This window comes from Blennius ocellaris (genome assembly GCF_963422515.1).
Source record: "Blennius ocellaris genome assembly, chromosome: 9".
NCBI lineage: Eukaryota > Metazoa > Chordata > Actinopteri > Blenniiformes > Blenniidae > Blennius > Blennius ocellaris.
The window spans coordinates 8,252,643-8,266,623 of record NC_137658.1 but is presented as its reverse complement, the minus strand read 5'-3'; the positions used below and the strand labels follow the sequence as shown (position 1 = coordinate 8,266,623).

Here is a 13,981-nt window from a genome sequence, read left to right as displayed (position 1 = left end):
TTTGGAATTGTGCCTGATTTTTATTGAATGGTGAACCACTGGCTAAGATGTTTTAGCCTCCTTTAGCACATCAGCATCGTCCACTTCAGTAAATCTTTGTTGAAAGCAGCTGTCAGATGTAAACCTAGGAACAGTGCTTAAAAAAAAGAAAAGCTTTCAGTCCAGCTGACTGCCATCTAGTGTTCATGAGGAGGGGATTTCACATTGGACAGGGGTTCCGCTCAGTTTGATCACAATAAGGCCAGAGCTGAATAATGAAAGCTTAACAGAGAACTCAAGAACTTTCTATTATTTTTAATGCAAAGAAAATAGAACTAAATTCCAACTAGTTAAGCTACATAAACAAATGTCTTTTTACAGACTCTGATCAGATAAAAACACTATATTATATCGAAGTGGTGCTTTCATCTAATGTTTCTCTCCAGACTGATGCAGGAGCATTCCTGTTGCTTCTTTTTACTGCATAATTCTGCAACATGCATGTTTCCACAAACACACCCTGACTGTGTTTTCTATGGTTTGACTTTTTCTTCAGCAGCAAAGTGCACACTGAACATTTCAATTACTCGAAGTAAAACACATTATAGCAACTTGCGTGTATAAAATGCAACGGTTTGATGTTTTGTGCGTACACACAGAGACAGACAGCTGCTGGTTGGACAGATAATATTATAGAAACATTTAATCTCTGTACAGTTGCAATGGGAAATCAATATTATCAAGTACAGATAGAAAAATACTCTGTCGCACCATGATCACTCCACACCCGTACATATACAGTGAGTAAGTAGGAAAACAACAAAGGATGTGTTTTTAACAAATAGAAAATAGAAAAACAATATAGCGTGCAAAAATGAGCTCTATTAGTTGTTAAAAAAAACAAAGACATACAGTGTGTGGTATATTGGCATATAGTGATAATATTCTTTATAAAAAAAAAATATCCGTGTTACTTTCTTTTTTTCATTCTAGATATTGATATTATTAGCTGTGTGCAAACGGTTTGACAGAAGCAATATCTGGCTTCAGTGTTTCAAGACATCTCACAGACCTGCGTGGAGAAAGGAGACAGAAAAGTCTTTGGAGTGATTCACCTTGTCACATATTTGGCTTCATGTGTAAAAATCAAGTACTATGACCTCAGTGGGCGGGAGGTGTTGTACAAAAAAGAAAGGGGATGGGGGCGGATCAGAAGTCCGGAGAGGCAGCAGTGGAGCTCCTTGTTGAAGTGATAGGACACATGATCTTTCAGCGGTGGTGTAAACATGATGCAGACGTCACTCCAACTGTTTTTGCGTAAGTAAACTTAGTCTTGGTGTCACATCTGCAGCTTTTCACAATGGGATTCAACTTCAACTTCATAAATCTTTCCTTTCAGAAAAGCCGTGGGACTTATTTGATTGGCAGCAACTCTGGAAATCACTTGGCGAACTGACTGAGAGGTCCATCGGGTTCAACCATGAAACAGAAAGTCCATCCCGACAATCAGCCTGCTTTTGTCACAGTTCTTTTTTTTTTTTTTTTGACATCTTCATGTAATCATTTTGAGGTTTGAGCAGCTGGCTGCAGGTCACTGCGTGTTCGTATAGGCTGGTAAATACCGCGTGAGGTGGGTTTTTTTTCTTTTTCTGATTGGTTAACCTGACCCTCATATGGCGCAGTTGACCCAGCAGTGTGACGCTGTCAGAGGCGAGGTGGAGGTGGAGGTGGCAGTTCGGACGGTCCCGCAGAGGCCTGCAGCTATAAGTGGCTGTGCACAGAAGACAGACATGACACACACGGGACAGGAAAGAAGAAGTAGCCCATTACTGGAAAGACTCCGATTTTATGAAGATTGGTATGAATAAAAGGAAATAAACGATTCTCAAAACGTTTAGTGGAGGTTTCAATGACGTACGTCATGAATCAAACCTTTACTAAAAGGCTTTAAACACAATGCCTGGAATTTGTTTCACATAAAGACTGAAAGAAAAGTTACGTGCCAAGATAAATATCGGTTCAAAATCACTTCAAAGTTAATTGTTTGGCCAGAATGCAAGACAAAGTGCATCACACAGTGAAAACAGCAGCACAAACACCTTTTCAAATAATTGAATAAAAATTTCTAAATAAGTTTAAACACAATAAATATTTAGCAGAACAAAATAATGTCAGCTCCAGAGAAATGATTTGATGTCAATGCACACATATGTGTGTATAGACACACACAAACACAAACACATTTATATATAAAACAATAAGAAATTGTTATTAAAATCCTAAACGATAAGAACAATCAATTAAAAGCAAGGCTGAACAGATTTGTCTTGCGTTTGTCATAAAAACTATTAAACGAGAGAAAAGAGAAATTCAAGTCAACCTTTTATCCATTTTATTTGTACTTATTATGGCATCTAGTTAAATAGTCAATAAAAACATCAGTTCTGGTGAAAATTTGAAAGTTTATCTTGTAGATTTATGTGGCTAATGAGCTAAAATGATGAAGCATAACACAGAAAAAGGCTTTAATTATTCCAGTTTATGCGATGCAATGTTCATGGGAAATATAAGCAAGTTTCACTGTTTGAAATTAAATATGGGATTTGGGAAAAACATATTGAAGCATTGAAGCAAATAACTGAAGTTCCGAGTGTCTATCGTGCAGAGAATGTATCAACAGTGCTGTGCAAAGATCACTTACCATCCTACGCTGATCCTTTGCCAGGACGTTCCGTCACCGAGAAATCTACTGGACACTAACATCACTGCTCGTTGCGTGAGAGAGACAGATACCGTATTAATCAGGTTTGTCAGGTTTTCATGTACACTTGAGAGGAGAAGGTACAAGAATCCTGCCCCTGCCTGCTCGTCTGTGTTGTCGCAACGGAGGAGACCGACGGTCAGCGCTGGTCTGTACGAGCTGATGTCCTGTATACGGTGTGGACGCTGTTTGAAGCCAAACCGTTAGATCCCAGCGTCTGGACGCCGATGTGGAGCGGGAGGCTCAGGTCAACATTCTCCAGGACGCACTGAAAAGAGGGAGCACAAGACGTGTCACGCATGTTGGTTCAGGGAGCAGGGATGGAGAGCGGGAAGTGTCCGATACCTTAGTGCAGGCTGAGCTCATGACAGATTTGTGGAACTCCCCGTCTACGACCACCTGAGAGGTGACGGTATAAGAAAACAGTATATTTTTGAATACGTTGAAAACAAGGTCGATCTTTAGAAATAAAATGTGATATTTGTTTACCCTGTATCCATAGACAAATGTGCCGTTACTGCAGAACAGCTCATCGAGTGGCGGTCTCTCCCAGCCAATCAGGAGGCTGCTTTGACCCACTGTTTTAATGACCTCAACGAAGCCAACCGCAGCTGGAGCATCTGGAGGGAAATACATTGGAAAAAAAAAAAAAAGGTCCAACACATTATGTCTTTGATTTGGTTTTGTTTTTGTGAAACAAAATCCAACTTTATAATCCAGCAATTTTAAACAAACCTGAGTGATTTATTAAAAGTTAACCGACGTGTGTTGTTTTGGCAATAAAACACACCACCATGCTGAGAGAATCTACAGCAAAATGTGCCGCAGCTTTTTCTCAAATGCACAGGGCCGATCTAAACGGCACATATCGAGGCGGAATGTAATCACATTACAGCAGAGCGCGGCATTAAAACTCATATTCTGCAAGTGCAACGTGATGAACCGAAGGCAAAGATGTTGTTTCATTGTCAAAACAAAAAAGGTCATGTCACCTTTTTAATCAAAGAAAAATGTTTTCTCCCAGAAATTTCAATAACTGTAGCATACCCGGTTTGGGTTTGTCAGCGTCGTTCTTTTCTCTGGCCGACTTCTTGGATTTCTTAGGTGAGCAAGAACCAGAGCGAGTGCAGGATGTAGAAAATCCAAGGGCAGTGCCACTGATCTCGGAGGTCGTGTCCGACACTTCAATCTTAGTTGTGTTTGAGGCAGTTTTTTCTGGTTTCACACTTTTGCCATCACTGGCAGTCGTCTGATTCTGATCAGCAGAAACTGGACGGAGAGCGTCAGGTGTGTCGGGACTTGCAGCGATTTTATTGGTTAGTTTAGGGGATTTCACAAAAAGGCCATCACTTGAAAGGGGCTTATCTTTGCTCGGTGCCACGGTGACAAGAGAGGAGCTTGAAAGAGTAGATGTTGTTTTAGATGTTTCCGCTTTACAGGGAAGGTTAGCAAACCTGCCGGGACTGAATGATGTGCTGGCCGACCGAGATATCACTGCATTAAAAAGTGTCGTTGACTTATTTGTGGCCGTTACTGCTGGAGAGTGCTTAGCTTGTGTTGAAGCAGTGGTGGCTGGGAGACAGGCCGTCTGCTTAACCCTGAAACTCAGGTTCTGCTTCTTTGTGCGAGAGGACGCGTTCAGGGTTTCTGAAGCAGGGAGTGGCAGGCTCCTCCTGGATTCTTGTTCTCTTCCCTGGGTCTCTTCATCCTGGAAATGAAGACGAAGATTTTATTGTAGCTTGCGTCAGAAACATGATCAGACCAGATGAGATTTCTAAACACAGACCAACACGCAGAGCAGAATGAAGCAGAGCACTTTAGATCTCGTTAAAATTCTCTGTGTACCCGATAGCTGCTCATCAGTGTCTTCTGCAGCTGCTCGTGTAGGTTCAAGATCTTCTCGGGGCTACTCAGCCGCCTGCTTGGGCTGAAACGTGTGTTTGAGGAAGGAGAGGCACGACTCAGTGAGGGTCCAGTGAAAGAGGTTCGATCTGGCGAGGATTTATCCGTTACATCCATGTGGTGACCTCCAGTTTCCTCAAGTCCACGACCAGAATGAGATGGCTAACGAGGAATTGATAAATGGACAAAATAGAATTATTGTCAATTCATCTTCAATCTGTGCTGCTCATCATTAGCATTAGTTATAAAGTAACCATGTACTCTGGCCCTGTCTAAGTTAGCTGGGATTTTTTCCAGTTCCCAGCGACTCTGAACTTTATAAAGCAGTTTTGAAGATGAATGAATGAATTAATTTTTAAACATACTGTGCTGAACTGTCAACTTTTCTGAATATTATCTACCATCGTATGTGTCCTTAATGTCACAATGTCAGTGCAGTCACTATCTGCAATCCAGGCCTATTTTACCAACAGCATCTGATTTGTACTAAAAGAGCAAGAAGCAAAAAGGCCTATTTGATTCTGACCCATGAAACAGGATCTGAAGTTGTCTAGTTTCCACTAAAATATTTCTAACAGTCATCCTAAGCATTTTAGTTTCTGCACAGAAACTGTTTGGTCGTCTAAAACTAAATGTCTGTACAATTTTCTTTTGGACATGGATGGATGTTTTGTTTGTTGTTGTTTTTTTTTTTTACAGCTTTTTAGTCCCACAAGTCCAATGGCATTGTATTGGCTTTAAGATGCGTCTAAAAAAGGTTTTGCTCATGATGCCTCACCTGGACTGTCATCAGGCCCTCCGTCAGTGGCACTGCAGGTGATGACACTTGCACGCCACCAGGCTCCTGCACAGGCAAGTCAGTGATTTTCTTTCCTGCTGGTGCGACTTCATGAATGCAGACTTTAAGGTTTGTTGGAGACTTTGTTGTAACTGCAGCAGAAGAGTGTTTTTCACCTCCACAGCGCTGTGTTTCAGCTTCAGGTGTGACCCAGTTTTTTTGCTGCTTGCTCACAGAGCTCTGCTCATGAAGGGATGCTGAATCCCTGTTATAATCTTGAAACATTGAAATAAATTCTGGTTTCAAAGCAGTCCAGTAGTCCGGTCTGTTGATGATTCCCACGGGTGTGAAAGCTGCCGTATAGTCCTGCAGGGTGGCATCCCGGAGCAGCATCTCAACCTGATGTGTGAGATTTGAGTCCACGAAGCCTCTTCTGTGCATGATCTTCATCATCTGCGCTAGCAAGTTGTTCCTCTCTTGACACTTCATCACCAGGCAAGACAGCTTGGCCTGTGATTGGACAAACGCTCGTCAGAGCACTTAAACGAGAGCACAAACAAAGTCAATATTACTTTGTTTCCTCACCTTTAAGGGGGCTACGTCCAGATCTGTCTGGCTTTTCCTTTTCAGCAGTGCGTCATACTATAACCAAAGTAAAAACAGTCAAAACTAAGATATGCATTAGGGTAACAGTTTATAAAAGCAATCCAAGTGTACTCACCTTGGCTCTGATGTCATTGTAACGTGCCCTGAGTGAAACCAGAGCAGTACTCAGATCATCCCTGTTGCCCTGTCCTCTTTTCAGCACTATATACTCCGAGTTCAACTCCTCTAGAGCGACAGTCTGCAGGGTTTTTCAAAGGCACACGTGATGAAGACGAGAGTAAAGCAATCTAGGATTTATATATGTATATCTCAAGTATGGGGGTGCAATGTCAGAAGTTTACTATTCAGCTTTACTGGCTTCACTGAATATCTGAGAAAGAATAAAGACTTTATACCTTAGCTTTGAGTTGAGCAGTGAGGATATTGTATTGCTCCTCGGTTTGAGACTTGAGTGACAGAATGTCAGACTTCTCCCTGAGCAGGTTCGTCAATCTGTTCTGCAGCTGCTTCACCTGAAACGCATGAGCGCACGCACAAAACTGTTTAGGCCTGACAGACAGGTGTAGCAGCTTTCTCTGGTTTCTCTCCAAAAGAAAAGAGGTCAAATTGTACTGACACAGACTTTGAGAAGATACAGTTTTGTGAAAAAACTTTTTTAGAAAGCAAAGGAGGGGCAAAGTGACCCAAACTTACAACCTTCTTCATATGAGGTGAGTGCTCGCCACTACACCGACGTGAGACAAGACATATCTGATATTATGAAACAGCCACTAATTCAATTATGTGAAAATGCACAGGAAGGAACGACTTCAGGAGGGAAAACTGTCACACATGAACAATAAAGAGCTGTGAAAACAAAGCTTGTTGAGATCAGGGAGTCTTTCTTTTAATGGGAGGAAACGAGAAGTGGCGGCGAGTCAGTTTCAATAAAAAAAATTAAGCTTGGACGTTGAGCACGGCCTCCTGACAGTCAAGTATGGAGGGAGGTCTGTGATGCTGTTGGGGTGTGTTGCTGGTGAACTTGAACATTTGGCCGCCATCATAAATAGAGGCTTGTACCATCAGTGGGAAATCTTGGCAACCACATGATAGTTTCACAATCCAAGCACAGCTCTAAGTCAAGTGAAGTTAAGTTGAGGAATCACAAGTGTGATGCTGATTTTATTTTGTTTGTTCTAAACTTTAACGGCATTAAAATAAAGAAAGTCACTTCATGCAAACAAAAGAGTATGTGCAAAATGACTTTATAAATGAGAAAATCAGAAGCGTAGAGGAAACAATACTATAGATTTCAACTAAGCAATATGTGAAAAATTTTTATATTTCCATTGCTACATTTCCTTTGACCCTTTATCAAAGTTTAATTTTTCAATATATATTCATCTAACCACAAAGTCTTGCAGACTGAGGGGATTAGATGGTGTTGATTGCATATGGAGTTAAATACCTGGGTTGTGAGGTTGTCATTTTCCTTTCTGATCTCCTCCATTTGACTGTTGACGTCTGACAGTCCCATCAGCTTCTCAGCTGCCTGAACCGCTTTTCTCTCCGCCTCCTCCCTCCTGCCGTCTGACTGACACAGCTCACTGCACAATCTCTTTGTCTGAAGGATGCAGACGAAAATAAGTTGCCGAAGTTCTCAGCGAGGCATTGTGGTACTGAAAACATAAACTGATGAGAAGGGAAAAAAACTCATAGGGGTTCTGAAATGAAAGCATTACGTATGGGGAATGATAAAAGGCCACGTTCGGAAAAATATTCGAAAAAATGCTTATGAAAAAATATTTGAAGTGGGTGAGAGGATCTTTTCACTTCCAGTGCAGTGAGATGAGCAGTATTAGCTCAATGGCCATAGTCAGTCCAGGGGCTACAGTCTGTCAGGACACCAGTGTTTTAAAGAAAATAAGTACAGTTAAGCCGTTTAATCCATGATAAATGTTGTGGTGCAAATAAACAAGTGACCGTATGATCAAATAAAACCAATTTACTGGCTTGTGATGCTCTCTGAACCATAAGTTCAGAAAAAAAAAGTAAAAAAGTATAAACGATAGATGGATGGATGATTATGTATATTACTTCCTCACATTCAGTAATTTGACTCACTCTCACCTCGACACAAGTCTTGTCCAGCTCGTCTTGTGACCTCTTCAATTTTGCTCCCAAGGCTTCAATCTCCTTCGTCAAGTCACTTTCTTCCTGCTACAGATCAAAAAGACATGTCGATAATAAACTACAGCTCTCAGAGTGATTTACAGCATCAATCAATGGGTAAAATTACACGCCACCTGTGTAAGGCTTCCTGTGTGGTCAGTTTGACATCGTTGTGTGGCGTAATTTCCAGCATGACCGTCGGGCTTCTTTGTCACATTAGTGCTGCCTGCATTCAGCAGATTCTGCGTCTCGCTCCTAGTTTCTGTTGGTGTTTGGATGTCTTCAGCTTGTAAACTGCATTTGTCCTCCCTTGGGCCCTGGATTACCAACATTATCTGTTTTCTGTTTTGTTTGAAACAAACGGCACTTTCATTTTCTTCTTTGAGAGTGCTGACTGACTTTATCAGCTCAGCCGGCTTTTCTTTGAGAGTATCAGATAATTGTTCCTGGTTCCTCTGTTCTTTGAGACACAGGAGGGAATTGGTTAGTTTGTCTCTCTCCTCTTTCAAATTAATCGCTGCCTGGCTCAACTCATCACTTTCTGCCTGTAAACTTTGCAGTAACTGCATGATTTGATCTCTCTCTGCTTTTCCTCTGGAGAGAGACTCGTGTATCGCCTCTTTATCTCCTTCAAGAACCAAAATAGACTGTGTTAGCTGCTCTTTCTCCAGTTTTAAGCCCCCCGTGGACCTCTCAAATTGGTCTTTCTTGTCTTTTAGTCCACAGACCATCCTGTTGAGCTGCTCCTTCTCTTGCTTGAGACAAGCCAAAGATTGAGAGACGCAGTCTCTTTCCTCCTTCAGTCCCCAGATTGCTCGTGTTAGCTGCTTTTTCTCTTCCGTCTGTTGGTGGACTGACAGAGTTACATCTTGTTGCTGCTCTTTGAGGGCATTTATGTTGTCACTCAGCACTTGTTGTTCTGTTTTGAGACGCTGTATTGATGTGGCTCGCTGGACCATTTCATCTGTCAGTACACTGACATGCAGAGTTTTCTGTGAATTGCTCCTTAATGAGTCATTGTGACTATTCTTACGGAAATCAGATGCTGAATCTTCGGTCTCCTGGTTGCATATCAACTGAGCTTCTTCTCTTTTAAGGACACCTGCAGCTGAACTGTCTGTGCATTCATCTTTGTTGCTTGGTGGAAAATGTCCTGATATTACAGAATTATAATCACTTAACCACAGAGCGTTTCTGCACTCTGAACGCTTATCATCCGATTCCTGCCTTTGCTCTTCACTCTCCAACATCTTTTGCTGCAGCTCCATAATCGTATTGAGATCATCTTCAGTCTTCTTAGTAAGTTCTGCATTTAAACATGTTTGTTCCTGGTTCTCCTGCTCTAGCTTGACAACATTGTCCTCTAGTCTTGAGATACTCTCTTTCAGCTTTGTTTGCTCCGTCATGGTCTCCTCCTCTTTAAGCTTAATGTGAACAAATAGCTCCTGGATCCGATCAGCCAACGCCCGGTTTTCTTTATTCAGGGCTTGGGTGAGATCTTCCTGGGGGACGGCATGAGTTGTGTCATCTTCGGTAGAAGAGGACAGAAGATCTCTGTGATCACGAGTAGTTCTGCAAATCTGCAGAGAGGTAGAAATTGATTAGTGACTTACTGGAGTTGAAATGGCTCACTGTCACAAAAGCGCCTGAGATTTACCTTTTCACCTGAAGATCCTTCCTCTGACACTGCATGTTGTTCCTCCACCAGTTTCCTGAGTTGTAATTTCAGCTGAGCGTTCTCCTCACTCATCTTCTGCATCTCTTCCTGTGTGCGCTGCAGGGCAGCCTCGAGGTGTTCACGTTGCTGCCGAAGCTTTTCAAGATCTTCCCCTAACCCCAAGCTCCTGTACGCTTCCCTCAGGGCATCAGATTCCTCACTCGGGCTTTCCTCCACATTAAAAATCCCTTTCGAGCACCAGTTCCCAAGCTTGAACTCACCTAATGACTCTGTAGTGAAAGACGGTGACTTGAAATTGGAGTCAGAGCCAAAGCAGAAAAAGTGGTTGAGAGAATCATTTTCATCTGTGGTTTTTGATTTGGGTGATGTAGAGTGATCCTCTGTGGGCCTGGGTGTGCTCTCTGCTGCAGCCTGGTGGTGAACACCTGAAATTGTTACCTCTTCTGAGGATGGCTGAAACGACACAAAGATTCCAAGATCCTTATGTTTTATCTTTGCATTAAGATGCAAAATGTTCTTATAACTACAGTGGTTATTTGAAACTAAATCTTTGTGAACAATAGACAATAATGAATCAGAAGAAACAAGTGAATACAATTAAATGTTATGGTGTACCCTATCGATAAGCCCCTGCCCTCTCAAAGTGCCGCAGGATAAACCTCCCTTCACAGACATGTTCGAACACATTTTCCCTCAGGATACATAATGTGAGATTATAGTTTGCAGTTTACATATTTATCTCTTTCAAACAAGATTTGGGACAGACACAATATGAGGAATAATTTGCACAGAAACTAAACTACATAAATGTATACCATATTAGGACATGTTTTGATCTGGAGTAAAAAAACAAAAACAAAACAACAACATTATGTCACTAATGGTCAAATAAAATATCCAGCATAGTGTAAAGTTTCTCACTTCACTCCAAAGGTAATTAGTTTTACTGTCGATTACTGGGCCCTGCATCTCATGACAGTGTGTTCATCTTTAATTACAACATAAATCCATGGTTTGATTGAGCAACAAAACCACATGAAAAAACCATTTAAGGAATTACTCAATCTCCACATACCTCTCCAGAGCTCCTTGTCAAAGATGGTCCCATGACAGTGGCATAGGTGAGAGTGCATTTAGGCTTAATATCCGGTGAGCTGGCACCAGAACTTAGGCGTGAGGACTCGGGGATTGAGAAAGACGGACTTGGTGTGTGGTTAGCTGCCTCCCTGAAGACCTGCTGCAGTCTGTGGTTCTCCTCTTTCAGCTCTTCAACCTCCTCCATCAGGGAGCTTTCAGAAAGTTTCAGCTGGTGCACCTCTGCCTTCGTCTCCTCCACTCTGCAACCCAGGAAGTGGTTGTTCTCTTGGGCCTCCTGCAGCTGCTCCATTAAGCCCCTCTGCTCGGTCAGCCGGTCCTCCTCTCTCTCCAGTAGCACCTTGAGATCCTCCTGCAGGCTGATGATAAAGCTTTGCAGTCTGGCCTCATTTGAGGGATGTTTTGCATCATTGTTTTGGCCTCCGACATCGTTCTCCGTCTTTCCTTCATCTTCCTCTTGCCTTTCTTCTCTCTCAATAGCCACGTTTGACTGCCATTGCAGCCTCCTCTCCTCCCTTTTCTCCTCTTCCCCTTCACCCTCTCCTCTCGTGGAAGGCAGTCTGTCTTGTTCCTCCAAGTGTGTGACAGTCCCAGCAGTAATTCTGACCGCTCTCGTCGTTGCCATGCCAGTGGCAGCGTTCACAGTCATCTCAAGCAGCTGCTTTTCTAGAGTATAAACGCGGTTCTGCAGGGTCTGCTCTCTGTCCCGGGCTACGCTCAGCTTGTGTTGGAGCTGCACTTTAAAGTTCTCAAAATACTGTGACTGGCGACTCATCTCATCCTCTTTGGCCTTCAGTTGCCTCTGGCAGCGCTGCAGTTTCTCCCTCCATACCCGCTCCCCTTGCTGCTTCTCCCGAGTCTGGAAACAAAGGAGAAAACAGGAAGCAGAGGAAAAGAGGGCGATGCCACCGAGTGAAAATCAAGGAATCATTTTTCTGAATAAAATTACTCAAAGCTAATTTTAAGTCGCGTCACAGCCCATCCAGACAAAACTCTACTCTCGTCCAAATAGGTTATCTATTTGTGGAACTGCTCAGCATGAGGGGAGTCTACCAACCACTACAGACATTAGTATCCAACAAAGTGGCACATTAAAGCAAAACATTTTTATAATTTAAAACTAATCTGAGCTTAAAAACAGTACATCAACGTATTTAATTACACATCTAATGCCCATTTTTGTATTTTAAAGACTAAATCATCAAAGTTTAGATGACATGAAATAAATACTTGTGTAAAAAAGTAAGGACCACATCGCTAAAATAGAAGTTAATCTGTGTACCGAGGATGCAACATAGGAACCTGTGACTTTTTCAAACTACTTCATATAGACTATGAAGTGTTTTTTTGCTCAATCTTTTGTAATGAGTAAATGCTTTTTTTGCACTGAACCGCTTACAATGTGCGTAGACCTTCCCTTTTATTATCAGGTCATTTCATTGTCTACCACTCAAACTTGCTTTTCTATCAGCAGAACATCTGTTAGGTGTCAACTCAAATTGTTTGGGAGTAGCTTTTAAAAGCCACGCGCTCCAGAAAATATAGTTTCAGAGTTTGCATATTAAAGCTGACAGAAGATGTTCACTCACCATGGTCCTGACCTCCTCCCTGAGCACGTGGAGTCTCTGATCCAGCCTCTGGGTGTGTTGCATACTGAGCAGCTGACAGGCAAAGGCTAAGTGATATAACTGTAGCAGCAGGCTCTTCTCAGACTTCTAACTCTAAAATTGCCACAGTGCGATAAAGAGAAGCCCAAATTACATCACAACATCATAACGACGTCAACGAAGTACATTTCTCATCTAAAAAGCTACACACTTTAGTTTTACCGCCTGATATGAAGAAAAGATATAAACATAAGCTCCTGCAGTGAGTCATTGGCAGCAGGCAGTGTGCAGTGCAGTCAGGTGTGTGTGAGATACACGATATCACCAGAGCCAAAAGTGAGTATATAGTAGCAGGCGTGAGTGTGTGTCACTGGATCCCCCCCAGTCTCTTACCTTTTCCTCAGATAGCGGTCAGTCTGAATGCAGGAACCTGCATTCTGCTCCAGAATCTCCACTTTGTTAAGCACAACCTGCAGGTCCGGACCGGTTACAATGGTGGCTGAACTGCTTCCAGTACCTGCTGTGTCAGACGAGGTCATGTGATCCTCTACCGGTCAGCCTATGCCCACTTGGTCAGTGTTACCTGTGGCACAAGAACTAATCATGTCAAATTTGTTATATGGAAGTTAACATTTTGGACATATTTTTTTTCACCCCACACACGTCCGACACTGTTGCTGTTTTAAAATAAACAAAAACAGAAAAGGATGCATGTGCTTAACATTCACTTATCTATAATTCAACATGTCAACAGCTTGGTAGCAAGTTGTTGAGCAGCGGTATCTCAGGTTACCCCAACTCCCAATTGGTCCTCCACCTCCAACTATACATATATATTATAAGTGAGGAGTGTCGTTCTTTCCCATTCTCTTTTCAAGCAATATTCAAAACAACTAGTATTTGCAGTAATCATTACCGCTTTGCTTCGTTTACCTTAAAAACATGACAAGCTGGCTTTTGCTTTACGGTAGACATGTTGAAGCATGACTTTTCCTTAAAGCTCTGCAGAAAGTTTGGCTAATGCATAACTCTGCACGAATAGCAAGCTAATGAATGACTATTTCACATGGGTAAAACACAAAAGATGATTCTTTAAAAGATTATGATGTATGCAAACTAAAGCAATAGGAACACCAGCATGAATCATCAGTTGTAAGTAACAAAGGTTTAAAGAAGGAATTTCTTAGATATAAGGTTTAATAATAACCTGGTTTTGCATTGATCCTAGTTTCCTCCTCGAACTGCAACAACAAGTTTCCAGTAAGTTCAGCTCCTGCTTTGTGAACTTGGTTTCACTGCTGTCTCCTTAGAAACGACACAGACGTTGGACTTTGCCAGAATCCTCGATCCTCTCCACTTGGCATGCAGATTTTGGCTCACCCCGTCACGCAGCCTTCTAATTTCTCCTCTCACAGTGTCTCCAC

The 13,981-nt window shown here is 42.2% G+C and overlaps 1 protein-coding gene across 3 annotated transcripts; it reads right to left on the bottom strand.

Moving 5' to 3' along the window:
- Nucleotides 1-685: 685 nt before the first annotated feature.
- On the bottom strand, nucleotides 686-13,963 carry LOC308134178 (uncharacterized protein). Of its 3 annotated transcripts, none has more exons than XM_080501812.1 (20): nucleotides 13,938-13,963; nucleotides 13,765-13,862; nucleotides 12,951-13,140; nucleotides 12,540-12,671; nucleotides 10,931-11,809; nucleotides 9,835-10,308; nucleotides 8,312-9,757; nucleotides 8,130-8,225; nucleotides 7,474-7,629; nucleotides 6,422-6,538; nucleotides 6,142-6,264; nucleotides 6,006-6,062; nucleotides 5,421-5,930; nucleotides 4,586-4,804; nucleotides 3,788-4,448; nucleotides 3,230-3,360; nucleotides 3,086-3,139; nucleotides 2,842-3,008; nucleotides 2,681-2,744; nucleotides 686-1,750 (listed from the first exon to the last, which is right to left on the bottom strand). In XM_080501812.1, the coding sequence occupies exons 4-18, from the start codon at nucleotides 12,600-12,602 to the stop codon at nucleotides 2,880-2,882; spliced, it is 5,115 nt and encodes a 1,704-aa protein (XP_080357938.1). In that variant the 5' UTR covers nucleotides 12,603-12,671; nucleotides 12,951-13,140; nucleotides 13,765-13,862; nucleotides 13,938-13,963; the 3' UTR covers nucleotides 686-1,750; nucleotides 2,681-2,744; nucleotides 2,842-2,879. The 3 variants fall into 3 exon arrangements, with proteins under 3 accessions (XP_080357938.1, XP_080357940.1, XP_080357939.1); XM_080501814.1 differs by having other exon boundaries at nucleotides 8,136-8,225; XM_080501813.1 differs by lacking the exon at nucleotides 13,938-13,963 and having other exon boundaries at nucleotides 13,765-13,887.
- Nucleotides 13,964-13,981: the final 18 nt, after the last annotated feature.

Excerpts from the sequence above, each read along its gene's own strand:
- LOC308134178 (XM_080501812.1), bottom strand. The coding sequence starts at position 12,602 with ATGCAACACACCCAGAGGCTGGATCAGAGACTCCACGTGCTCAGGGAG. Across the intron at positions 8,226-8,311 it reads ACACAGGAAGCCTTACACAG|CAGGAAGAAAGTGACTTGAC; the intron begins GTGGCGTGTAAT and ends TTTGATCTGTAG. Across the intron at positions 6,265-6,421 it reads CTGCTCAACTCAAAGCTAAG|ACTGTCGCTCTAGAGGAGTT; the intron begins GTATAAAGTCTT and ends AAAACCCTGCAG.